At 43.7% G+C, this 27,977-nt stretch overlaps 1 protein-coding gene across 3 annotated transcripts; it reads left to right on the forward strand.

Annotated features, from left to right (window-relative positions):
* The first annotated feature begins 1,718 nt into the window (after window positions 1–1,718).
* On the forward strand, window positions 1,719–27,759 carry APBA3 (amyloid beta precursor protein binding family A member 3). Of its 3 annotated transcripts, none has more exons than XM_039349490.1 (12): window positions 1,721–1,946; window positions 4,304–4,657; window positions 5,917–6,769; window positions 9,331–9,370; window positions 10,751–10,896; window positions 11,579–11,665; window positions 13,309–13,467; window positions 15,126–15,326; window positions 18,610–18,822; window positions 23,122–23,241; window positions 23,823–23,963; window positions 26,323–27,759. In XM_039349490.1, exons 2-12 carry the CDS (start codon window positions 4,344–4,346, stop codon window positions 26,392–26,394), a joined length of 2,346 nt encoding a protein of 781 aa, XP_039205424.1. In that variant the 5' UTR covers window positions 1,721–1,946; window positions 4,304–4,343; the 3' UTR covers window positions 26,395–27,759. The 3 variants fall into 3 exon arrangements, with proteins under 3 accessions (XP_039205427.1, XP_039205424.1, XP_039205425.1); XM_039349491.1 differs by having other exon boundaries at window positions 4,309–4,657; XM_039349493.1 differs by lacking the exon at window positions 18,610–18,822 and having other exon boundaries at window positions 1,719–1,946.
* Window positions 27,760–27,977: the final 218 nt, after the last annotated feature.

The following is a 27,977-nucleotide window of genomic DNA, read 5'->3' on the forward strand; positions in this document are numbered from 1 at the left end:
AGCCCTGTTCTAGTCTGATTCCCTGCTCAAACAGGAAACCTTATATACCAGTGATGGCGAACCTTTTAGAGACCGAGTGCCCAAACTGCAACCCAAAACCCACTTATGTATCGTCAGGTGCCAGGTGGGTGTGGCCCATTGGGTGGGTGTGGCCCATTGGGTGGGCGTGTTCCATTGGGAGGGCATGGCCCATTGGGTGGGCATGTCTTCGGTGGTAACGGCAGACTAGACAGGACTAAAAAGTTCGATCAATTCCAACTTTGTGAGATCTTTTTTTTCCCGTGAGAAGTTGACATTGATTGATTGATTGAACCTCAGTCCTAATAGGTAGTCAAATATGTCCAGTTACAAATGGTGATCAGATGATCCCAGGATGCTGCAACCATCATAAACACATGCCAGCTGCCAAGTGTCTGAAGTTTGATCATGTGACCTTGGCAAAGCTATGACGGTCATACGTGTGAATACCGATCATTGTCACTTCATTCAGCGCCATTGTGACTTCAAGCAGTTGCTAAACAAATGGTTGTAAGTTGTGGACTACTTATAATGAATCCGTCTTCCTATGATCTGGCGCAAGGGTTCTTCTTCACAAGAATGAGGATCTAAAAGCTTATTGTTCATGTATGGCTTTCAGAACCCTTTTCAATCTGGGAACTGATTCTTAAATAAGATGATATTGTGAGTTTAAATGATTTTTAAAAACCCTGTCTTATTTTGTTTTTTTTAAATCGGTGTGGCCCAGCAGATTTTTTTCCCTGCTTTATATTCTAAGGCAAGGGTCTCAAACTTTTCAGGTTGTGAGGAAAAATAAATTCATCAAAAGGCAAAATTCTAAGACAGAAAATTGGCTGTGTTTGAGTGAACTTGTTTCCTTCCTTCCTTCCTTCCTTCCTTCCTTCCTTCCTTCCTTCCTTCCTTCCTTCCTTCCTTCCTTCCTTCCTTCCTTCCTTTCTTCCTTCCTTCCTTTGTTGCAGAACCTTAAGATTGCACAGAAAATAGTTGGAAAAGACCATAATCTGAAAAATGGAAATCTGGATTAAGAAGATGAGAGAACTTTTTGTTTGTACTATAGTACATTACATCCCTGAGCAAATAGCTTTACTGTAAGCCACCCAGAGCTACTCTATGGTAAGATAGGCGAGCAATAAATTTAATAAATAAAATAATATTATAGAATTAGAATACACCCTAACACAAACAAGTTGCCAGAGAACAGCAGATCGCTCAGAATCTAATTTTACTTATTCGGGATCTGTGACAAAAAGCGGAACAGCATCATAGATTTTTAAAGGCAATTCAATCCACGTCTTCAAAAGGCAACCTGATCAACAGACACATACTGTTCCAGGCTCTGCTTCATTTGACAAAGAAAACAGGTGAAATATGAGCAGGGTTTTGCATTACATCAGCAAACAGGATTGCAACGTCTGGTTTGTAGGAAACCAATTTCTTCAGAATGAAGAGGAAATAGACACAACTCTGCAACAACTAAATTCATTTTGGGGGGAAATGCATTTTAAAAAATATATACTTTTTGGTGACTTGGCGAAAAAATTGCAGACTTCTGAGTAACACAGAAATCTGGATCATCCCGTTATGAAAACTAGGCAAACTCTCCTTTTTAAAAAATTTGTAGGCAGATACATCTTTCACTTTGGAAAGCTAAACCTCACTGGCACGACAAAACTACATCTCCCAGAATCCTCTCTGAGCACATGCTCAATCCTAGTGGGAATTAGTGAGCGGGCGGGCGAGCGAGAGGGAACCCCAGGAAGAAAAATACGTGATTGAATATTTTTATATATGTTCAGCTTTAATCCGCAGTCTGCGGGCCTAATCCTGGCTGAGAGTCGGATGCCGGCCAGCAAGGGACTCCGAAGAACTTGCAAGTCACAAAGGGTTCAACTTTCTCTTCAAACTTGAGAGCCAAAGTTTTCTTAGAAGTAAGTTTGTCCAAGCGGATGCTTTCGTTTTAAGTTTTGCACCCACCCACCCACCCACCCCAAAAAGAGAGGGGGGGAAAAGGTTTTCTACAATGTGCAGATTCAGTTTTATTCTTTTAAAAAATCTATATTGTTGGAAACTTCTTTAGCCCCTGTCTAGATCATTGGGAACTTTTTGAAGTGGAATGTTTTGAAAACGGGCTCTTGATTTCCTAAAATTGTTTATTTCTTTTCGAGATCTATAAACTTTCCCATTTATGGGGGGGGGGGTTAAAGGGACTGAGAGAGAGAGATGAATACGTAAGTTTAAAAGAGAAGAGCATCAGGTAAATAATGATATCCGAGGGGTAGTGAAAACAATCTGAATCAGACTGAAGAAAAGTGGAAAATAAATTCAGAATTCAGAACAATTTGTGCAGAGAGAGGCTTTAAACCTAGAGATTTTCTTTTAAATAAACATGCTAAGAATTTCTCTGTCCTATGGCAGCAAAAAATGGTTCACTCTTCACACTGTGTATTTGGTAGCTGTTTTTCTTTTTCCTCTTTAAATATGGGACGATCATTGCATTTCCGCAGCTAATCTTTAGCCGCAGCAATAAATCAGTTATATGGTACTTGACTTTAGCAACCAAACCACACTGTATGTATCTCCTTCGTTTTTAAAAAAGCAGACGTTGCATAATTTCTTCCCTATTCTGAAGCAAATAAGTGTCAGCCAGATTATTGGTCGCTAGCTTTTTAAAATCGATCCTGTCAGCAGATACAGCATAAAACTGCAGTATAACAATCCTAACAAAGCAAGTTTTATGAAAGGACCCCAAAGGATGATGCTATTTTTAATGTCTTTCCATTAAAATTCCTACTGCCCAGCATATGTGCTGCATTTGTGTGGATTTTAAACCTCGCTGCCTCTACAAAGGGGATCATTGAGAAACAAGGAGAAACTGTCCCTTCAAATTAAGAGGACTGAAAGCAAAACTTCTTTAATTAAAATAAAATAAAATCAGGCAGGCAACTTTTAAAGCAGAGACAACTGAGCATGCTCAAATAACCATGGAATGTTGATTGACAGTTTTGAAAAAAATATTGAGTGGGTGGAATGAAAGCGAATTCAGCTGATTGGGACTTTGAACAGAATTTCTTGGTGTTGTTGTGTTTTAGTGCAATTGCTGTGTAGCGTTAGTGAACTTTGCCTAGGATGATGGCCTTGGAGATTGAGTCTATGTATGTCTGTTTGGAAAGTAGCCATCCTGTTTTCAATCCATCTTTTTGCCACCATATTTTCTACATCCTGGAACGTTCTCACGGCAGTAAAACTTAGCAGTTTTTTAAACGGCATATCTTACCTGTGTTTACCTGGAAAAAGCCTGATTGTGTTTAATGAATCTTGCCCTTAATCAAATGCATTTAAGGTAGACTGGGGTTCATATGGTATATTATCTAGGGCTGACTTTTGTATATCTGTGTTTTAATATCATGGTCTTCCTCCCCTTACATTATAGAAGTTTCATTTTTCATTTCCTTTTTTTGTTTGTTTGCATTTTGGGAAAATCCAATCTTGTCAGGACTAGAAATTTTTTCTGAGGATGAGCCTAAAAAGCCTATTTTTTTTGTAATTAATCTCAAATCCCATGGTCTTTTGCAGATAAATTCTACCATGCTTTTTCTCCATATTGGTGAACTAAGCTATTTTTGGATATAGTTTTAATGTTCTGAAAAGTGCTAGATCATGTTCAGAAATAGCCTGCCTCATGGTCCATGCCTGTGGTCTCTTATCTGAGCAGTTTAAGCCCTTACTTTGAAGTACAGGTAATCCTTGACTTACAACAGTTCATTTAGTGACCATCTAGTTATAATAGCACTGAAAAAAGTGACTTATGACTGTTTTTCACACAGCTGTTGCAGCATCCCCATGGTCATGTAATCAAAATTCAAATGCTTGGCAACTGACTCACGTTTATGACGGTTGCAGTGTCCCGGGGTCATGTGATCCCCTTTTGCAATCTTCTGACAAGCAACAGCAATGGGGAAGCTGGATTCACCTAACAACCATGTTTCTAACTTAACAACTGCAGTGATTCACTTAACAACTGTGGCAAGAAAGATTGTAAAAGGGGGCAAAACTCACTTAACAACTGTTTTGCTTAGCAACAGAAATTTTGGGCTGAATTGTGGTCATAAGTTGAGGACTACCTGTGTTCAACTACCCTGAGACCTGCCCACCATGCATTCAGAATAATGACTGATTTCTCCCTCCCCCCCCCCCCGTGAAGTTGAAGCCTTGTGAGAAAGGGAATGAAGTGAAACTCCTGATTCTACCTGAATTCAAAATTACACACTCCCATTTTGTTTCCAAGTGTAGGGTCATTGTTGTCGCGACCTGCAGGAGTGATCACAATGAACAGTAGCATGGAGGTTAAGAAAGATACAACGGAGCGGTTTGGGATCCCCTCAGAATCTGTAGTGCCTCCCCCCATGGATTTGGAAGATGAGATTGAGGCTCCTGTTGATCCTGGAGAAGATGCTTCCATTATCCAACAATTGCCCACCTCTCCTGGAGACAACCAGGCCCTCCAGAAGCTTCCAGAGCTGGATTCAGGGTCCAATTACCTCAGAGCAGAAGAGATCAGGATTGGCCTGGATGGGGATGGAGAGTCCAGAAGATGTTTAGAACCCCAGGATGTCACTTCTTTGGATCCTGAGGTGTCCAGGTAAAAAGTCTTATTTATTTATTTATTTATTTATTTATTACAATTTATAGACCGGGCGGCTAACAATAGGACTCCGGGCGGCTAACAATAAAAACACAATATAACTTAACAAGACAAACAATACAGTAACATTCATCCAGGGGTCAGATTTTATAAACCCCAGGTCTGCTGGAAAAGCCAGGTCTTAAGCAGCTTGTGGAAAACCAACAGGGTGGGAGCGGTCCTAATCTCTGGGGGGAGCTGGTTCCAAAGCGTGGGCGCCATCACAGAGAAAGCCCTCCCCCGCGGCCCCGCCAAATGGCACTGCTTGGCTGACGGGACCTGAAGGAGGCCCAACCTGTGGGATCTAACCGGACGAAGTGAACTATGAGGTAGTAGGCGGTCTCGCAAATAGCCTGGCCCTGAGCCATATAGAGCTTTAAAGGTAATGACCAACACCTTGAATTGGACCCGGAGACCAATAGGCAACCAGTGCAGCTCGCGGAGGATAGGTGTAACGTGGGTGTACCGAGGAACACCCACAATCACTTGCGCGGCTGCTCTTCTGTTTCACATTTTATTCATTATTTATCTATGTATTCTTACTATGGTGTAGAAATGGAATGGATCAGTGGTCTCCAACCTTTCCAGCTCAGTGGACCAGCAGTGGCAGGGGGAGAGGAGATGGTTTCTTCAGCATCACATGTGCATTTGTGCACTTGCCCACCACTTCTGCGTCCCAGGCTGCAGTCTGGCACTGGGCTGTGGACCAGGATTTGGGGACCCCTTGGATGGATGGGTGGATGGATCCACACGCACGCCCCCCTCCCCCATGCACACACACACACCTCTAGTATATGGAGGTTGACAATTGGACAACATAAATGGATTCTCCATGTGTCTTGTATATTTCTTGCTTCAAAAATGGGAGAAACTATCCCTCTTCATTTCTAGCAATGAGAAGGAGCTCCTCATGTTCATCTTCAAATTGCTCACTGTGGTTCAGAGTTTTGTGCAAACAACCACTGCAGCTGGTCCAACAAAGCATAGTTAAAGCAAATTACGACTCAACGAGATAGAACAGACTAGAACTGGAAGGGACCTTGGAGGTCTTCTAGTCCAGGCCCCTGCTCAAACAGGAGACTCTATACCATTTCAAACAAGTGACTGTCCAGTCTCTTCTTAAAAACCTCCAGTGATTAAGACCCACAATTTATATATGAGCAGACAGCTTCTCTTGTGACTTGGAGGAAAGTTAAGTGTTTGGGTTTCCTCAACAGGAATGGTATGGAGGAGGGTGCCAAAGCTTCAACTCAGGAAGAGAACATATGCTGGACATCCAAACCAGACCAGGTCTCCACAGAGGTAGAGGGTAACCTCAAGACTTCTGTTGACCAGGGTGAAATTCTAAAGGAGCTAGAGGAGAAGGATGTGGAAGAGGAGATTCCAGAGGCTGACCAGGCCGAGTTCTTAAAGCTTTTTGCCCAGCTGCAGAGACTTAACCCTGGCTTCCATGACAAGTTGCCCACTTCTGAAGATGACCTCTTGGCTGCCTCTGACAGCGAGGAAAGCCACGGGTTAGGAGATGGAGACAGGCGACCCCTCCTTGAGCATGCTGAGGACCTCCAGGGACCTCCAGACAAAGGTGCCCCTTCTCTACTCCATGTGGCCACAGGGCAAGGCCTTCGGGCAGCTGCTCAGCATCTCCTGAGATCTGTCCAGGGACAAAGAAGTGGAGAATTGCTTTCCTCAGAAGCCAACCGGGAGGACTTCCTCAGCCTCCTCCATTATGAAGGGGGCATATCCATGGAGGAGGATGACCGGATCGCTCTCGTACATTCAGATGTGATGATTGGAATTGGCTGTCAGAAAATGGAAGTTGAGGGAAGGGCTGTGGCCCCAGAGAAGGTCCCTTCAGAGCCTGCCTGTGATGATCTGGAAGAGAGAAGAAGGAAAGTGCGTAGGCCCAGCCCGAGGCTGCTAAAAGAATCCACTGGCTTGGAAGCAGCTGCATCTTCTGACTCCAACTTGGAGGCCAGCAGCTGGGAAGGCTCCCCCAATCCAAGTTGGCTAGCGGTGGGGGAGCCCGCGCTGAACCGCACAGAGGATTCCTCTCCCACCTCCGATCCAGTGGTGAGTATCTTGCATGGCAATGTTCACACATGTTACTTTCAAAGTCATCAAGGGGCCTTGATGGCTTTATTGACGTAGCACCTTGTGGGTTGTTGCAAACTATGCTTTGTGGCTTAGCACCGTGGGCAAACGCTGCTGTTGCTTGTTAAACCAAGCTTGGTTTGCCTTTATGAGGTTATGAAATCGTTGTAAACCAGAATGTGGTTTCCTTGGTTTTGTCTTAGTTCTTTGTTGTGTGACTCCTGCCAACTGAATAATTATACAGTAATAGGAATTAAATCCGTGGCCCACATCCTGCCTGCAGGCTGTCCCTGTCCAACCCACGGCAGAGGAGGCAGGGCAGTGGTAGGGGTGAGGGCATCAGGGTCGGGAGGGTGGGCGTAGTGGTGGCAGCCATAATAACAACAACAGCAACAACAACAACAACAACAACAACAACAATAATAATAATAATAATAAGTTGGAAGGGATTTTGGAAGTCATCTAGTCCAACCCCCTGCTCAGGCAGGAAACTCTATACCATTTCGGACAAATGGCTGTCCAGTCTCTTCTTAAAAACTTCCAGTGTTGAAGCATTCACAGCTTCTGGAGGCAGGTGGTTCCACTGATTAATTGTTCTAAATGTCAGGAAGTTTCTTCTTAGTTCTAGGTTGCTTCTCTCCTTGATTAGTTTCCATCTGTTGCTTCTTGTCCTGCCTTCAGGCACTTTGGAAAATAGCTTGACTCCCTCTTTTTGGGGCAGCCCCTGAGATATTGGAACACTGCTATCCTGTCCCCCCTCATCCTTCTCTTCATTAAACTGGACATACTCAATTCCAGCAACTGTTCCTTATATGTTTTAGCCTCCAGACCTCTAATCATCTTTGTTGCTCTTCTCTGTACTCTTTCTAGAGTCTCAACATCTTTTTTACATAGTGGTGACCAAAACTGTATACAGTATTCCAAGTATGGCCTTACCAAGGCATTGCAAAGTGGTATTAATATGTCACATGATCTTGATTCTATCTCATCTACAACAATCCTAGTTTGCCATGCGTCCTCTTGGGAAAATTAGTTGTCCACCCCTGAATTAAATCATAGTTGACCCATTTACAGGGCAATGGCCCTTAGTTACATTAAATGTTCAATGTTAAAACAATTACGGAGGAAAGACAACAAAATGAGAATTGCATTTAGGTAGTCCTCGACTTACAACTGAAATGGAGACTGCCCATCACGGATATAAGTGGTGGCGGTCATAAATTGGGTGACCTCTGTGACCGATCTGATTTTATGACTAATGGTATAGTATGGGCCTGTTTTTCTGAAAAACAAAAATGATGGTTTGCGGCAAAACCATTATAAAATGCCATCATGTGACTATGGCACACTGTAAACAGCCATAAAAGTGAACCAGTTGTTGAGTACCTGAGATTCAGTCATGTGACCATGGGATGGGCATCAGAACTGGGTCGTAAGCACCCCTGGGGAGTCCGTCGTAACTTCAAATGGTTGCTAAGCAACTGATCACAAAACAAGGACTATCTGTGTATACCCTGCTTTGGATGTAGAAATTATGGGACTGATGTATCCAGCTGGAATTCAAATACCAGAGGTATCTTTGCCTTCCCACTATCTTTTTATGTGTAATTAGCTGTCTTAGGTTAAGGAACATGTAATCAAAATCCAAAATAATTGAAAGGTGCCACTTTAATAATTTTATGCACTCATTACGTAAGTATCCAGCCGCAAACCAAGTAATCTTGGAGACTGTCTCCAGAAGTTGTTTAGGATAAGCTGCCTTCCAGTTAGACTGATCGCCTTATGGTAAAAAAAACCCAGTGATATCAGGTGTACATTGTGACATCATGACACAAACATAAATTATATAGTTTGTATCAGTTGTGCAAAGTCATTATGATGTGCTTGCTGTAGAAGGATTAGTACTGTACATATCTAACCTTGGCTAATCCCAGAAGCTAAGCAGGGTTGGGCCTGATTAATATTTCGATGGAAGTCCTCTAAACCAGGGGTGTCAAACTCACAACGTCACGTGACATGTTGTGATGTATCACAACTTTTTTTCCATTGCCAGCAATGGGGTGGGCATGGTTTCGCCATGACGCATCCGGCCCGCGGGCTGGCAGTTTGACACCTCTGCTCTAAACAATTCCAGTGCTGTTGTCTAGACTGGGAAGTTAAAAAAAAAAAATCAGAAAAAGGCAGGGGGAAATATCAAGAAAACAGCATGGATGCTGACACCAGCAATCAAGGTTTATCTAGCTTTGTAGTAAAATGTGCTCAGATCAAATTTCTAAAATAAAATATTATGCGTTCAGAGTTTGAAGGGGATTAATTGCATACAGCTGCACTGTTTCCTGTAATTCTCATTTTTTAGTCTTTGAAGTTAGTTATTAAAGTAACTTTATATTGATTTTGTATCCTGTTTTTATTATGTAAAGTTGTAAGCTGCCTAGAGTCTAGTTGGTTTCAGGTGGTCAGATAAATTTCATAAATAAATAATTAAGATCTCTTCCTCAGCTTTACAAAGCCAGTTCTTTTCCCCCTTTCCTCTTTAACAGAATAAAGCCAATCTGTCATCTTTCCCACCTTATAAAGATGGTAAGTGAAGAATTTTAATTAATTTATTATATCGTGTGAACTTTGGGCCAGTCCCTCCCTCCCTCTCAGTCCAAAGAGCCAATCAGGTGTACTGGGGAAGGAGGCAGACTAACAGTGGGAGACCCAGGTTCTAGTTCTTCTTCAACCTCATTGGTTCACTTTGGGCTAGTCCCACCTTCTCAGCCCTAGAGCCAATCAGAGGTAGAAGTGAAGGTGCTGGACTAGCAATATGGAGACCCAAATTCTAGTTTTCCTTCAGCCACAGAAATTCATTGGTTGACTTTGTGCTAGTCCTTCCCTCTCAGTCCAAGAGCCAGTGAGGTGTGGAAGGGAAAGTGCTGGACTAACAGCAGAGAGACCCAGGTTCTCTTAGATACAGAAGCTCATTGGCTGAATTTGGTCCTGTCCCTCCCTCTCAGCTCAAGAACCAACAGGTGTAGTGAGAAAGGAGGTGGACTAAGAGTGGGAGACCCATGTTTTAGTTCTTGTTCAGCTACAGAAGTCATTGGTTGACTTTGGGATAGTCCCTCCCCTCTCAGCCCAAGAGCCAATGAGCTGTGGAAGGGAAAGTGCTGCAGAGAGACCTAGGCCAGTAGTGGCGAACCTATGGCATGGGTGCCAGAGGCGGCACTCGGAGCCCTCTCTGTGGGCACACGTGCTGTTGCCCCAGTCTTGCCTCCCCCTGTGACCCCCTCCTCTCCAGCAGCCCTCCTGAAGGAAAGTCACCCCCAAGCATGGCCCACACGGAGCAGTGCAGCCAAGGACACGGCAGCCAGGCAGTGTAGAGAAGACACTGCCCTCACACCCCATCATGCAGTTGATGCTGCAGAGGGTGTGGCCGCCATAGCGCTACTGGGCTGCCTGGGCAATCTGCAGCGGGCCCTAGAGGTGATGAGAGGTCCTGTGGCCAGGCGGGGCGGGAGATGAGGGGATAGAGCGGGGCGGGGCGGGGCAGGGGGTTGGAGTGGGGGCGGGGCCAGTTTTTGGGCACTCGGTCTCTAAAAGGTTCGCCATCACTGACCTAGGCTCTAATCCTCTCTTAGACACAGAAGCTCATTGGCTGAATTTGGGCTACTCCCTCCCTCTTAGCCCAAGAACAAATCAGGTGTAGTGGGGAAGGAGGCAGACTAAGAGCGCCTGGCTGAGGAATTCTGGGAGTTGAAGTCCATAATTCATAAAAGGGCCAAGTATGAAGACCCCTGTTCTAGTCCCTTCCATAGGAGGTTCCCTATGGAACTTTGGGCCAATTGTCTCATAGTGTAATCTACCTCACAGGGATGTTGTTAAAGGAGTACTACCTATGATACCTTGTGGTGATAATGGTGATGGCAATGGTGATGACAATACTTTTCTTAAACCAGCCTTTTCTGTATATCTCAGTCCCAGGCCCCTGTGAGCCCGAAGATCTGTTGGATGGGGTGATCTTTGGAGCCAAATATCTGGGTTCTACGCAGCTTGTTTCCGAGAAGAACCCATCCACAAGTGTCCGCATGGCACAGGCCCAGGAAGCTGTGGACAGGATTAAGGTGGGAAAGGGAACAGCAGGTGTGTGACACCTAGCGATAACTTTGATAGCTAGATCTACAAGTAGTTCTCGACTTACAACCACATTTGAGTCCAAAATTTCTGGGGCCAAGCGAGACGGTTGTTAAGTGAGTTTTGCTCCATTCTACGACCTTTCTTGCCACAGTTGTTATGGAATCATGCACTTGTTAGTAACACGGTTGTTCAGTGAATCTGGCTTCCCACTGACTTTGCTTATCAGAAGGTTCCAAAAGGTGATCACATGAACCCTGGGACACTGCAACCGTCATTAATATGAGTCAGTTGCCACCCGTCTGAATTTTGATCATGTCACTATGGGGATGCTGCAGTGGTGGTAAGGGTGAAAACGGTCACTAAGTGAACTGTTGTAAGCTGAGTACTTGTACTCATTTATATTGAAGAAAAGGGGGCTCTATTCCAGTTGCAGCAAAATGGAGCCTCCATGATCAAGAACAGCTTACCTTTTCAGTGCCGTCGCTGGAGCATTACAGTGGCGAGTACAGTGGTTGAGCTTCACCACCCCTAATATGGCCTTTGTGCCTTTGGTCAGCCATGTTGGGCTAAATTAAGCCAGATCTATTGGGGCCTTTCGGAGGCTCCATGCCACAATCACCTATTTTCCCTCCAATCCTGACCTCTTCACATGTTTTCCTTGCAATGCAGGCTCCTGAAGGAGAATCCCAGCCAATGACCAAAGTAGATCTCTTTGTCTCCACTCAACGGATCAAGGTCCTCACTGCTGACACACAGGTGCATGGACAGCTGCCCACTCAAGTCTCCATTTAGATCATTGAGGGCCAAAATGGTTGCTTTGGGGTTACGGGAGGATGGACGCTCACAAAACGTCCCCTAGCCAGAAGACCCACAGATGTAACTATTCCTTTGCTTCCTCCCTACAACCAGGATAGTCCCTGGTGTTCCATTTAACTACATCACTTTTTTTAGATGGGGGGGGGCTGGTTGAAATGTTGAGGCTGCATTGTGGTGGCTGCTGAGGGGGTTGCCCTCTCACAAAATGACTGGGGATAGGTTGACAGCAAGGAATTGCACTTTATTTTTGGACACAATATATATTTTTTAATTGTAGTCATTATAGTACAGGTAGTTTTCAACTTAATGATCACAACTGAGGCCAGAATTTTGATTATAAGTGGTTGAAGTTGGCCAGGCTTCATTTTACAACTGTTTTTATTATAGTCATTAAGCAAATCACCATGGTTGTTAATGAATCACATAGCTGTTAAGTGACACATGGTGTAGTAGTAAATCCAAATCCAACTTATTGAGTGGGCATTTTTTGTTGGAAAAATGGCAAAAAAGTCCAAAACATGATCACGTGACTTAGGACATTGCAGTCAGTCATAAATGTGAGCTGGTTGCCAAACGCTCAAAGTGCAAACTGCAGTGCTGTAGTTGTAACTTTGAGGATGGGTTGTAAGTAACTTTTTTCAAATCCATGGTAACTTTGATTGATCATTTAGCAATTGGTTGTAAGTGGGAGCAATACTTGTTCTAAAATTGAATTAACCACAAGCAGTGTCTTTAAATGTATTGGCACCACAAATCTACTTTTGTGTGATCTGTGATATATATTTGAGAAAACACACACACACATGCACACACACACAAATTTTAACTCCATATATTATTTTACATAGCTATGATTTTTGTATGCATTTTGGAAAATGACACATCACTTGAGATTTTTATGCCAATACGTTCTCTGAACCAAGCTTAGAACAGGGGTCTTCAAACTTGGCCCTTTTATGACTTGGGGACTTCAACTCCCAGAATTCCTCAGCCAACAAAGCTGGGAGTTGAAGTCCACAAGTCATAAAAGGGCCAATTTTGAAGACCCCTCCTGTAGAACAACATACTGGGGACTCCTGTATCAGGCAGAGGCCAGGCTGGCACAGGATGATGTAAGCCAGTGTTTCCCAAACTTGACCATTTTAAGGCATGTGGACTTCAACTCCCAGAATTCCTCAGCCAACAAAGCTGGGAGTTGAAGTCCACAAGTCATAAAAGGGCCAATTTTGAAGACCCCTCCTGTAGAACAACATACTGGGGACTCCTGTATCAGGCAGAGGCCAGGCTGGCACAGGATGATGTAAGCCAGTGTTTCCCAAACTTGACCATTTTAAGGCATGTGGACTTCAACTCCCAGAATTCCACAGCCAGCGTTGCTGGCTGTGGAATTCTGGGAGTTGAAGTCCTCATGCCTTAAAATGGTCAAGTTTGGGAAACACTGATGTAAGCTATAGTTCAGCACATCTAGAGGACACAGACAGTCCCAGACAATTGGAGAATATTCCGTGAAATGGCAACCTGTCACATCAATACTTCTGGTGTATTTCTTTCTTTCTACTTCTCTGGCCTTCTTCCTACCTTAGGAAACCATGATGGATCACCCCCTCCAGACCATCTCCTACATTGCCGACATTGGGAACATTGTAGTGCTCATGGCCCGTCGAAAGCTCCCTCGCCGGGCAGATGCTTCCACCGAAAAACAGCTGTACAAAATAATCTGCCATGTCTTCCACTCATCTGACGTGAGTGTGTGGGGAGATGTTGGTAGACAGCGCTGACAATCAGACAGATGTGCATCACTGCCTCAATTAGATTAGATCCTGTCTTACTGGAGTAACTGCATGCTTGAAAAGAAGCTTATTCTGCAACTGTAGGAATAGAATATAGAATATAGAATATAGAATAGAATAGAATAGAATAGAATAGAATAGAATAGAATAGAATAGGGAAAGGAATAAGAATAGAATATGGAAAGGAAATAGAATAGAATATGGAAAGGAAATAGAATAGAATAGAATAGAATAGGAATGGAATGGAATAGAATAGAATAGGGAAAGGAATAAGAATAGAATATGGAAAGGAAATAGAATAGAATAGAATAGAATAGAATAGGAATGGAATGGAATAGAATAGAATAGGGAAAGGAATAAGAATAGAATATGGAAAGGAAATAGAATAGAAATAGAATAGAATAGAATAGAATAGAATAGAATAGAATAGAATAGAATAGAATAGAATAGAATAGAATAGAATAGAATAGGGAAAGGAATAAGAATAGAATATGGAAAGGAAATAGAATAGAATAGAATAGAATAGAATAGAATAGGGAAAGGAATAAGAATAGAATATGGAAAGGAAATAGAATAGAATAGAATAGAATAGAATAGAATAGAATAGAATAGAATAGAACAGAATAATTGGAAGAGACCTTGGAGGTGGTGGTAATAATAATAATAATAATAATAATAATAATAACAACAACAACAACAACAACAACAACAACAATAATAATATAGATTTAGAAGGGACCTTGGAGGTCTTCTACAACTCCCTACTCAGGCAGTAAAACCCATACCAGTGATGGCGAAGCTATGGCACATGTGCCAGAGGCGGCAATCAGAGCCCTCTCTGTGGGCATGCGCACCCATGCAACCGTCCCTCTTCAACCAGCTGCCTGCTAATTTGCCGAGGTCCCACATGGCCAGATGCATCCCAGGATCCATGCACTCACTGACCTCTGTGTGCAGTGGCTGATGGTATCAGGCAGCAGGTGCCCTGGGCCCTGCCTCACCTTGCCCTGTGACAATGGCACCTCTGCCCTGCCTTGCCTTGCCTCACCCAGCAGGACAAGCCTCCTGCCCACTGCCCCACCTGCCAGAGACCCCCTGGATCTCCCCCAACCCTACCCAGCTCCCACAGGCGTCCCTCCCCACGAGCAACATAGAGGTGATCATGCCCACTTTGGCCACACCCACCCAATCTAGCATGACCACCACAGCCACGGCCACCCAGCCACGGCCACCTGGACCCGGCAATAAATAAGTGGGTTTTGGGTTGCAGTTTGGGCACTCGGTCTCTAAAAAGTTTGCCATCACTGACCTATACCATTTCAGACAAATGGTTGTCCAATCTTCTTAAATACTTCCAGTGTTAGAGCATTCGCAACTTCAGGATGTTCCACTGGTTAATTGTTCTCACTGTCAGGAAGTTTCTCCTTAGTTCCAGGTTGCTTCTCTCCTTGATTAGTTTCCATCCATTGCTTCTTGTCCTGCCTTCAGGTGCTTTGGAGAATAGCTTGACTCCCTCTTCTTTGGGGCAGCCCCTGAGATATTGGAATTCTGCTGTCATGTCACCCCTAGTTCTTGACATAGCTTGTCATTTTCTGCTTCCTGTCCTACAGGCTCAGCTGATAGCACAAGCCATCGGGCAGGTCTTTAGTGTGGCTTACCAGCACTTCCTGCGGGCCAGCGGCATTGACCCCAGCCAGCTTGGCTCCACGGAAGACCAGAATGATGATGACAAGGATACTGACCAGATCGAGGGAGAGCAGCTATATAATGGAGATCTGGCTCACTTCTCCAAGCAAGAAAACTGTAAGGAAGTAAGAACAGAGAGGAGATGTTTTGCCAGAGGGAAGGGTGAGGGAGGGGGCGCACTGGAACCACATACCTACCACAGAGGAAATGGTTGCCCATCTCAAATATACTCATTTGTTGGGTTTTAGAATTGACCAATGGTTGGGAAGGCCACTTTATCTCCACCAATCTTATCTTGTCCTGATTAGCCCTCTGATGTTGGACTACAACACCATGATCACCCAGACTGCAGTTGGCTGGAAATGATAGAAGCTGTCGTCTGCCACACCCATGGGCTTTCATTGGCAGGAAACACATTATTTTCACAGTTTTGCTGTTTGGTTGCACTTCAGGCAGATGCACCAAGACAGGATCAAGACAATAAAACGGTTGTTTTGAAAGGCATTCCTCCCAGGATTATAGTGAATGGAGAATGAGAAAATCTTCAGTTCTGTGCCCCAAGATCAGGGGTGGGCAAGTATGGCCCCTTTAAAACTTGTGGACTTCAACTCCCAGAATTCCTGAGCCAGCCATGCTGGCTCAGGAGTTCTGGGAATTGAGGTCCACAGGTCATGAAGGGAACCATACTTGCCCTCCCCTGCCCAAGACAGTTTATAACAGGGGTCTTCAAACTTGGCCCTTTTATGACTTGTGGACTTCAACTCCCAGAATTCCTCAGCCAGTGTGCCTGGGTGAAGAATTCTGGGAGTTGAAGTCCACAAGTCATAAAAGGGCCAGGTTTGAAGACCCCTGGTTTATAAAATGCATTGGATTTGATAAACCTTGGGAAAAATCTGTAAATAGTCATTAATCTACAACGGATCATCAATGGGCACCCATTCATACCCTGTAGACATGTGACAGCATTTTGGGTGCTTGATAACCAACGCACATTTATAACTATTTGCAGCATGGATCACGTGACCACATTTTGTGACGTTTTTGTCGAAAACTGGCATTTACTTCTGGTTTTCAGCAAAAGGGCCCCATAGCAAACAATTGGTTCATTTAACGACTCTCATAAAACAGGTTATAAAATCGGGCCAGTCATGTGGGTGACCTGCTTTACAACACATCATGGCTTACGACCATAGTGGGCAGGCCCCATTACTTTTGTAAGTTGAGGACTTCCTGTATTGTGTCACATTTTATGGTAAGATGTTCCACTAATATTAATTGATAAAAAAATAAATGATCCTGATAGCCAATGGAGGATCACTTAGGTTGTTCAGTTGGCTGCCTCCATTTTGTCCAGGGTGAGAACACGGCAGGAATCTCCAGAATGTTGCATTTTTTCACCAGACCGTAAATTTTTACCCCAGAGGGAGTGGTTTGACAGTTTTCTGACTATAAATGTTCTTGATACAGGAAGTGGTTCTGGAAGAGTAATATCCAGAAAACTGCTAGTCTCCCTGGAACAGACTTAATAGTCTTGTCCTGAAAAAAATATTCTCCTCAGAACAATTCCTCTGGATTTTTTTTTTTAACTTTACACAGCAAAGCCTTACCCAGGTTTTTTTGTTTTTGTTTTTCTTCTCAGCAAGTTATTTTTTCAAATAAAATAATACTTTCCCAAAGTGTGTGAAACAAAGACAAGAGGATTAAGCAGCAATAGACATATTTTCTTTCAGTGGGGGAAAAAAAAGACTCATTGGGGCAAAATAATTGTGTCCCAACCTGTAACGAAACACTCCGAGGTTTGTCAAGCCAGAGTGTGAGCAACAAAGGAAAGTGTAGAACCCACCTGCTCTGTTGTGGTTGATTGCAATTCCTTGTTCTTCTCTGTCCCCAGAGCTTCTGAAATGTATGACAAATTGCTGATTTCCAGTTGCACATATTTTCCGGTTTTTTTAAAAAAAACAAGTACGTGCTAAAATAGCTGTATTAAGCCTTTGGTATGTTTAGCAGATCTGGTTTCACACATACACTTTAACCTCTTGGAGGTTAGGTAGTATGTAAATTTAATATAATTATATATGCAGCAAGGTGAAGTCACAGCTGCCAATTCTTTAGCTGGTGTTGACCTTTATTTACATTGAGTTCTTCCCAATAACTTAGGATGTTGTAAAGTATTGGCATAGTATATGCATGGATCCAAGCAATCTTGGCGTTTTGCCATTGACAATGGAAATATCGTCAATGTGCAGATTTTCTAAGTGTCATCCAAGATTTTTTGGTATGTCTGGAAATTCTCAATCATCCTTTTGGTTGTGCCAAAAGTCTTCTCCCAAAAACCAAGAAAGTCCAGTTGTCTTTTGGAAAAGAACCGTTGGGATTTTGGGGTATGGCACCCAGTCTGCCGATAACCACTTGGACCACAATATCTGATTTATGCCATAATCTTTCAGCTTTGATTTTCCAGCCTTGATACTTTGTGATCTCCAATTCTTTGTCTTCTATTCTACTATCCCCTGGTATCGCCATATCAATTTTCCACATTTTTGCCTTTTCCGCCACAGTTAAATCTTGTCAGTTATGTGCCGAGACTCTTATTAGTTTGTATTTGGAAATCCCACGTTTTAACGTGTTCATTCTGGATTATTTTTCAACTCTGTGTTCCTATAGAATTGTTATATTGTAGTTATTTATATTGAAATTTGTTGCACAGTCAATCAGCCAGACTGGATTTGTCATTTTTTTTATCCACCTATTGGCTACTTTTTTAAAAAAAAAAAAGCCGCCACAGCCACAGGAGATTAAAAAAATAACCTTCCATGTCCCCTATTCTGGTCAGATATATAATAATAAGATTTGGAAGCACGTAAGTCTGTTCCCACCTTCCATCAGCTACACAGGTAGTCCTTGACTTACAACCATAATTAAGCCTGGAATGATGGTTGTAAATTGTGACAGTTGTAAAGTGGGTCACCAAATGACTGGACATGTTTTTATGACAATTAAGTGAATGCCACAATTGTTAAGCAAACCTATTGTTCGCTTAACAGACTTTTTTTTGATGGAAATTGGACATAAATGCTGGTTTCCAGCAAAACTGTTAATGTGGGCTGGTTGCTAAGCATCTAAAATGTGGTCATGTGGCTGCGGAGGGAGGGAAACTGAACTTGGAACTTCAAAACCAGATAAGCAGTTTTTGAGGGGTTTGTCCTAATTTCCAACAGTTGCCAAACTGGCTGAGGCATTCTGGGAGTTGAAATCCAAACCTCTTCAAATAGCCAAGTTTGAGAAACACTGCTTTGGATTATAATAACAGTTCTGGATTTTGAGGGCACCTCAAAAGGATGAAACACTTCATCTCTCTTTCTTTCAGTCCAATAGATCTCTCCTCTGCTGTTTGGTGTCTCTATACAGGTTGCCATCTCCAAAGAGAAGGGTGAGATCCTAGGTCTGGTGATTGTGGAATCTGGTTGGGGATCCATCCTTCCCACTGTGGTCATTGCAAACCTGATGCACAGGGGAGCAGCCGAGCGATCCGGCAAGCTGAGCATTGGGGACCGCATCATGTCCGTCAATGGGACGAGCCTTGTGGGCCTGCCCCTCGCCTCATGCCAGAATATCATACGGGTGAGAAAGCGAGGCTTCGATTATTAAAGGAGAACATTTATTACCTTTTTGCTTGAGCAGAGCACATCATGAGAAAGGCAGGGCTAGATGAAACAAAAGCTGGAATTAAGATTGCCGGGAGAAATATCAACAACCTAAGATATGCAGATGATACCACTCTAATGGCAGAAAGTGAAGAGGAACTAAAGAGCCTCTTGATGCGGGTGAAGAAGGAGAGTGCAAAAGTTGGTTTGAAACTCAACATTAAGAAAGCCAAAATCATGGCATCCGGCCCTCTCAATTCCTGGCAAATAGATGGGGAAGAAATGGAGGTAGTGACAGATTTTATTTTTCTGGGCTCCAAGATCACCTGAGATGGGGACTACAGCCAAGAAATTAAAAGACGCTTGCTCCTGGGGAGGAAAGCTATGGCAAATCTAGACAGCATACTAAAAAGCAGAGACATCACCCTGCCAACAAAAGTGCATATAGTCAAGTCCATGGTTTTCCCAGTTGCAATGTATGGCTGTGAAAGTTGGACCATAAGAAAGGCTGAGCGCCAAAGAATTGAGGCCTTTGAACTATGGTGCTGGAGAAGACTCCTGCGAGTCCCTTGGACTGCAAGGCGTTCAAACCGGTCAATCCTAGAAGAGATCAACCCCGACTGCTCTTTAGAAGGCCAGATCCTGAAGATGAAACTCAAATACTTTGGCCACCTAATGAGAAGGAAGGACTCACTGGAGAAGGGCCTAATGCTGGGAAAGATTGAGGTCAATAGAAGAAGGGGACAACAGAGAATGAGGTGGCTGGATGGAGTCACTGAAGCAGTAGGTGTGAGTTTAAATGGACTCCAGAAGATGGTAGAGGACAGGAAGACCTGGAGGAACTTTGTCCATAGGGTCGCGATGAGTCAGACACGACTTCGCAATTAACAACAACAAAAAGAGAAAGCACCCCTCAAATCAAGTGAAAGGTCTTCAGATTAAGGCTGGATTCTCAATGATCAGATGAGCATCCTGCATAGAGCAAGGGGATTGACTAGATGACCTCTAAGTTCCCTTCCAACCGTGTGATTTTAGGATTTTTTCCGATCCCTGGGGATCATGTGGGCATATTCATTTAGCTTCCTGGCAAGAATGCCCTAGAACAGAGGTCTGCAAACTTGACAATTTTATGACTTGTGGACTTCCAACTCCCACAATTCTCCAGCCAGCTATGCTGCCTGGGGAATTCTGGGAGTTGAAGTCCATAAGTCTTAAAGGTGCCATGTTTGGAGACACCTGTCCTAGAAGAAAGGCAAATCATATCTCTATAGATGTGCTCTGCCATTCCTCTCTCTCTCTCTTTTTTTTTTTTTTAGAATATTCTTTTTTCACTTCTAAGTCTAGCCTCCAGCCCTGGGATTTTCTCATATCTGCAAATTCATTATGTCCTGTTTGGGTCTTTTGGCCATAATAAATATTACACCCATTCATACCTATTAATTAAGCCCAGCCCTGCTTAGCCTTTGAACCCAAACCAGTTTGTCCGGCCCGCAAAAGAGATAGTAAAATTGTTGTTGTTCCCAGGCTGAATACGTTGTACAAAAGCAAAGATTGTGGCTGATGATCTCCTCTAGATTTTGTGGAAGCAAGATAAAGATAGTCCTTTTTTAAAAAAATAAGTTTTATTAGTTTATAGTACACAATACAGTGAAAATACAGCAATAAATAGCAGGAAAGATAGGGAAGGGAAAAGGGAATAGAGAAGGGAGGGAAGGGAGAAAAAAGAAGAAAAAGGCACTGACTTCCAACTTCCTTTGGTGCAGTAAAATAGAATTTCAACATCAGACCTCAACTTTTTACTTTTACAAAATAACATAAACTTTGTTGTTCTTAGTTGCAAAGTCCTGTCCGTCCATCGCAACCCCGTGGACAACGTTCCTCAAGGCCTTCCTGTCCTCTATCATCTTCTGGAGTCCATTTAAGTTCACGTCTACTGCTTCAGTGACTTCATCCAGCCACCTCATTCTCTGTTGTCCCATTCTTCTATTGCCCTCAATCTTTCCCAGCATTAGGCCCTTCTCCAGTGAGTCCTTCCTTCTCATTAGGTGGCCAAAATACTTGAGTTTCAACTTCAGGATCTGGCCTTCTAAAGAGCAGTCGGGGTTGATCTCTTCTAGGACTGACCGGTTTGATCGCCTTGCAGTCCAGGGGATTCGCAGGGGTCTTCTCCAGCACCATAGTTCAAAGGCCTCCATTCTTTGGCGCTCAGCCTTTCTTGTGGTCCAGCTTTCACAGCCATACATTGCAATTGGGAAAACCATGGCCTTGACTATACGCACTTTTGTATCAAATCTGTCTAATTGGTAAAACCCAAAATCAAAGTTTCATTTTTTTTCTATCCCAAGCACAAAGTCCAGAAGTGGTTTCCACATAGCAATAAAAGTATTTGTTTTCTTGAATCCGTACAGTCAATTCAGCCATCTCTGCTAGCTCCATAGAGTTTTTGCAACCATTCCTCCGTTGTGGGAATCGATGTAGTCTTCCATTTCTGAGCATAAAGTACTCTTGCTGCTGTCAACATATGTAACATCAAGGTTCCATATATTTTTTTTCAGATCTTTGTCCATTAACCACAAAAGAAAAGTCTCTGGTTTTCTTTCTTTCACTTTAAGAATTCTCTGTATTAACGTATAAACCCTGCTCCGATATTTTCTTGCTTTATCACACGTGCGCCATAAATGGTGGAAAGTCCCTTGTTTACATTTACATTTCCAACATTCATTTGAAATGCCTTTATACATACAAAAAAGGTATAAAAATGGATAAAGGTAATCCTTGACTTATGATTGACCAGGCTCCATAAGTTATGAGATTCTAAAGCGACCCGATTTTACAACTTTTGTGGCAGTTGTTAAGCAAATGCCACAGTGATTAAACAAACCAATTGTTTATTATGCGCTAGTTTTGCCAAAAATCAGAAGTAAATGTCGGTCTTCGGCAAAAATGTCATGAAATGCAGTCTTCTTCTCCAGGAGGATCCCTCCACACCTGGGCCTTTAGGTCTCCCAGTAGAGGCCCCATCCCCACTGTAACTACATCCATTCATGTATTGCTAGTCAACGTCTTCCAGCTTGCCAAACTAAAGCAGACGCCTTGCACCATTTAACATACAGAGGTAGTCCTCAGCTTACGACCACAATTGAGCCCAACATTTCTGTTGTTAAGTGAATCGCTGCAATTGTTAAATTAGTAACACAGTTCTTAAGTGAATCTGTCCCCCCCATTGACCTTGCGTGCCAGAAGGTTGCAAAAGGGGGTCACCTGACCCCAAAGGGTGATATGTCGAGGAACACCTGTACGTGAGAACTACTAGGGAGGAGCCATCTTCACTCTCGTTCTCCCACACCAACTAGCTAAAGTTGGCTATCTCTTGCTCCTCTGGAATGCAGCCCTGGGAATCTGGAATGCGTTCCATCACACCACCTCATTTCTGGCCCTGCCCCCTTCACGTTCAGACCTGTTAGGGAGGTGTCATCAGCTCCCAATAGCATCCACTTATAATAAAGTTGGAAGGGATCTTGGAGGTCATCTAGTCCAACCCCCTGCTCAGGCAGGAAACCCTACACCATTTCAGACAAATGGCTGTTCAGTCTCTTCTTAAAAACCTCCAGTGTTGGAGCATTCACCGCTTCTGGAGGCAGGTTGTTCCACTGGTTAATTGTTCTCACTGTCAGGAAGTTTCTCTTTAGTTCTAGGTTGCTTCTCTCCTTGATTAGTTTCCACCCGTTGCTTCTTGTCCTGCCTTCAGGTGCTTTGGAAAATAGCTTGATTCCTTCTTCTTTATGGCAGCCCCTGAGATATTGGAATACTGCTATCATGTCCCCCCCTGTCCTTCACTTCGTTAAACTAGACATACCCAATTCTAGCAACCGTTCCTTATATATGTTTTAGCCTCCAGTCCCCTAATCATCTTTGTTGATCTTCTCTGAACTCTTTCTAGAGTCTCAACATCTTTTTGACATCGTGGTGACCAAAACTGCATGCAGTATTCCAAGTGTGGCCTTCCCAAGGCATTGTGAAGTGGTATTAACACTTCATGTGTTGTAGGAGGGAATGGGGAGGGGTGTCTCTTGAATTAGAGCAAAATGGTCATTTTGGGGTTTGCCAAATGACAGGATTAGCATCATTTAGCATGGCATTTCTCAATTTTGGTCCTTTTAAGATGTTTGAACTTCAACTCCCAGAATTCCCCAGCCAGCAATAAACTTACTTGCTGTTGGTGGAGGATGTTGACCTTAATTTCGGGTCAACCTGATGGGTTTTGTTTTCTTCCCAGGATTTGAAAAACCAGACTGAAGTAACCCTCAACATCGTTCATTGCCCTCCTGTCACTACAGCAATCGTTCGAAGGCCTGGCACAAAATATCCCCTGGGTTTCTCCGTGGAAAACGGCATTGTGAGTAATCTAGGTAGATGAGAAAAGGAAGTCTGTTGAGAGGGAATCCAGAGTACAAGTGGCTCCATATCAGATGGACTAGGCCAGGGATAAGCAACCTTGGCTCTCTTATGACTCGTGGACTTCAACTCCCAGAATTCCTGAGCCAGCCGTGCTGAGGGGAAAGGGAGAGGTTTCCAAGCTGAGCCATGCTGGCTCAGGAATTCTGGGAGTCGAAGTCCACGAGTCATGAAGGGGCCATAGTTCCCCCATGCTGGCTCAGGAATTCTGGGAGTTGAAGTCCACAAGTCATAAAGCGGCCTAGGCCTAGGCCAGAGGTAGGCAACCTTGGCTCTCTTATGGACTTCAACTCCCAGAATTCCTGAGCCAGCCGTGCTGAGGGGAAAGGGAGAGGTTCCCAAGCTGAGCCATGCTGGCTAAGGAATTCTGGGAGTTGAAGTCCACGAGTCATGAAAGAGCCACCGTTGCCTATCCCTGGCCTAGGAGGTTTTTGGAAATCGGGGATGGGTGTGCCTGAGCAAAACTTTGAGGCACAGGTAGGCAAGGCCAGCCATACCAGTGGCATTTTTCCCTGTGCCCAGATCTGCAGCCTCATGCGTGGCGGGATTGCAGAACGTGGCGGCGTCCGCGTGGGACATCGCATCATCGAGATCAATGGGCAGAGCGTGGTGGCTATGCCGCACGAGAAGATCATCCATATCCTTAGCCAAGCGGTCAGCGAGGTACGTGCACAGCATGATTCTCTAGTTGTGAAAAGCCCTATTGTGAAAAAGCCACACCGAAAGGGCTTCCTCTGTCTTCTTTCTTCCAAAGGATTTCAGCGTGGGGTTCTTGATGGTTGGCTGAGAATTAAGAACAATTCAAACAAACAAACAAAAAAATCAGACGCACCTAACTTAGCAAATTTGTGAAAAGGCTTTTGGAACCAGGGTTGATTGCAAACGCAAGTACAGGCAGTCCTTGATTTACAGCCATTTGTTTAGTGCAGGGGTCTTCAAACTTGGCCCTTTTATGACTTGTGGACTTCAACTCCCAGAATTCCTCAGCCAGCATGTGCTGGCTGAGGAATTCTGGGAATTGAAGTCCACAAGTCATAAAAGGGCCAAGTTTGAAGACCCTCGGTTTAGTGACTGAATTTTCAGCAGCCCTGGAAAAAGGACTTATGACTATTTTTTATACTTATGATCATTGCAGCAACCTCATACTCACGAGATCAAAATCCAGATGCTTGGCCACTGGTTCATATTTACGGTGCTTGTCCTGTCCCATGGTTATATTGAAACCTTTTGAAACCTTCTAACTTAACAACTGCAGTGATTTACAGTTAACAAGAAAGGTCGTGAAATGGGGCAAAGCTCACCAACTGTGTTGCTTAGCCACAGAAATTTTGGGCTCAGTTGTGGTCGTAAATTGAGGACCGCCTGTACTGTATCAACCATCTGAAGTGGCAAAGGCAGGTTGAGTCTGAAGCAATAAAGCAGAGTCTCAGTAGAAACGCTTAGAGCTGATTTGGGGAAAATCTCTGAAAAAGCTACAACTACAATTAGGACTGGAATGTCCATTGCTAAGAAATGCAGCCATTAAGCGAGTCAGGCCCAATTTTTGCTACGGTTGTTAAGCGAATCACATGGTCATTAACCAAATCTGCTTCTCCACTGATTTTAATTGTTGGAAGCTGGTGGGAAGGTTGCAAGTGAGGATCACATGATCCCAGAAATGCTGCAACCGTTGTAAATACACGCTGGTTATCTAGTGCTCAGATTTTGATCACATGACCAGGGAGACACTGCAACGGTTGTAAATGTCACGTTTTTTCAATGTCAGGATGACTTAAGCAAACGGTCGTATACCAGGGACTACCTATATTAAAGAGTATCTTGGACAAGCCATCACACAGTCAGGAGGCAGACATTCAAAAACTCCACTTTGATTGTGTACAGCAGTGTTTCCCAAACTTGACAATTTTAAGGCATGTGGACTTCAACTCCCAGAATTCCACAGCCAGCATTGCTGGCTGTGGAATTCTGGGAGTTGAAGTCCTCATGCCTTAAAATTGTCAAGTTTGGGAAACACTGGTGTACAGGATAAGTTGGGACAGAGAGATTGAGGTCGGCCCTTTGAAACAGGATGGATCAAGGAACAGATTTGGCGGGGATTCTTGGAACGCTGCCTAGTTCTCGTGTATAATCATCGGATCCTGAAAGCCTAAATTGAAATGGCTGTGATAAGAAAAAAAAAGAGAGGACGTAGCCGGCAGAAGGGAGGATCTTCCCTTACCTTTTGCAGTAAATATGGGCCAGTGTTTTTCAAACTTGGCAACTGGAAGCTAGACGGACTTCAACTCCCAGAATTCCCCAGCCAGCATTGGGAATTCTGGGAGTTGAAGTCTGCCCAGCTTCAAGTTGCCAAGTTTGAAAAACACTGATATAGATCAGGGGTCCCCAATCCCCAGACCAGTACTGGGCCGCGGCATGCCAGCAACCGGTCCACAGAAACAAGCAAGGCCCCATCCACACATAAAACCACGCACCCTCCAGTCCGTGGAAAAACCTCTCTCCACGGAACCGGTCCCTGGTGCCCAAAAGGTTGGGCACCTCTGATGTAGATCATATGGCAGCCATTTTGTGACCAGGCCACATCCTCCCTCCCAACCCTCCCCATGTGAACCCTAGTGTTATTCAAAAAGTATCCTCCTTCATGTCCTCCTTTTCGATATTTGGAGACTAATCTGCAGGGCTTTTTTTCCCCCTCATAGAACGCTCAGAACGGCATTCCGGCACCTTTTTTTGATGTTTTTTTCCCAACTTTTGCATGAGCTGTGCTACTCCCACTATTGGCTTTCGAAAGCCAATAGGAATTGCTGCTCAGCGTGCCAAAACACCCGGTTGGCAAACTTTGCAGATGCAAGTAGTCTGTATTATTGTTGGAATAAATAAAATGTTTCTTTTATTTACGATATTTTTTCTTCAATTTATTTGTGTCCTCCTTTTCGTTGTAAAAAAGTTGGTCACCTTACTAGTGTGCCATTACTCGGCTTCAGAGACGCCCCCCTGACTTGGTTGCACTTCTTCTTCCTTGTAGGTCCATATCAAAACCATGCCAGCCTCCACCTATCGTCTTTTAACTGGCCAGGAGCAACCGATCTTCCTCTGAGGGGCTTTGCCGTGGCCACCGGCTTCCCGTGGCTGCTTCCTACATTTGCTGCAACTCCCAGATCTGAAGTCTGGGCTCGGTGCCCTGATTCACAAGAGCTTCGTGTCTGTTTCTGGTGCACGAACCACCCAGCCACTGTTGTTGGTTTCCTTTGCTGGGGAAATTTATCTGGGGTGTGAACTTGGAAGTTGTGCCTGTTGCTCAAGGTTGGCTTCTATGACTAGAAAGCAAGAGATATTGGAGATTGAACCTTACACTTCAGTGCTGTGCTGTTCCTGAACTAAAAAGGATGAACACTAGACTCTTATCACTTCCAGGGGAGAGGAATGGTGCAGGGTGGAAAGAATTCCTTATTCATTTAAAAAAAAAAAATCCTGAAGATTGCAAAGCAGGTGGAGATATACATTTTCCCATTTCTCAAGGTCTTCTCTGTGACAGAGCCTTTTTCTTAAAACAAAATAAGGGAAATATGAAAATATAGCATTTGGTAAATACTCTTTGAAGTGGTTCAGTCCAGAATCAGGATGCTCCCATTGTTGTCATGATTGCCTGGCCAATTTACAAGATTCTGCCCAGCAAGATTTAGGGTGCAGGAGACAATCCACCCTGCTCTCCTTGGCTGTGGGGGATCCAACCCCCCCAAATTCATTTCTGCAGTGATACCAGTCTCACCTTTAGAAAATGGGGCAAACTCTTCTGATGTCTGGACTTCAATACACTGCTGACAATTCTATAAGTTGCTTGGGAACTACTGTATGGATTTTGTTGCTTAAACTACTAATACAAACTTCAAGACAACCAAAGTACTAAATTTCCCAAAGCATATCAGAGAGGGAGAGAAAGTACTCTCTCTCTCTCTCTCTCTCACTCACTCACTAACTCACTCATTCTCACTCTCTATTCTCTGCACCAAAGATTAGAGAAATGGCTATTCTTTGCTTTTCTAAAGCATCTTCTTGCTTTGACTTGAGAATGGGAAGTGTTGTAAGAGTTGATACCTTTTGGCAAGACAATCCCACGTTAAGCAGCTTTAACAGCTGAAGTTTGAACTTGTTTTGTAAATGTTAAAGTAACAGCAGAATTACAAGCTTCTCTCTAAAGCAGGGGTCTTCAAACCTGGCCCTTTTACGACTTGTGGACTTCAACTCCACGCTGGCTGAGGAATTCTGGGAGTTGAAGCCCACAAGCAGTAAAAGGGCCAAGTTTGAAGACCCCTGCTCTAAAGCTTTCAGAAATGACTAGGAAGTCTTAAAAGTTCTGGTTTGTTTTACCTTATGTGCTAAGCCTGGGTCAACATGTACTGAACCCCAGTTCCAAAAAAAGAAGAATAAAATCCACAATGTTGTGTTTGCATTGTTGTCCAAACTTTCTTGTGAGATTTGGGTGATTTTGTAGAAGTCTGCTTTTCTTTTTTCCCTGGGCCTGCATCTTGGGGGGTCTGACCTCTTGTTTTAAGCAATAAACCATGGTTAAAAACCACAGTGGCTGAATTCACACATTGCACTGCAGTGAACTAAGGCAAAATCAGCTTCTTTTGCTTGTGGTTTCAAATTTCAGATAATACATTGGAAGAATTGTTTCCC

This window comes from Crotalus tigris, unplaced genomic scaffold (genome assembly GCF_016545835.1).
Source record: "Crotalus tigris isolate CLP2741 ecotype Arizona unplaced genomic scaffold, ASM1654583v1 scf7180000018278.843604, whole genome shotgun sequence".
Classification (NCBI taxonomy): Eukaryota; Metazoa; Chordata; class Lepidosauria; order Squamata; family Viperidae; genus Crotalus; species Crotalus tigris.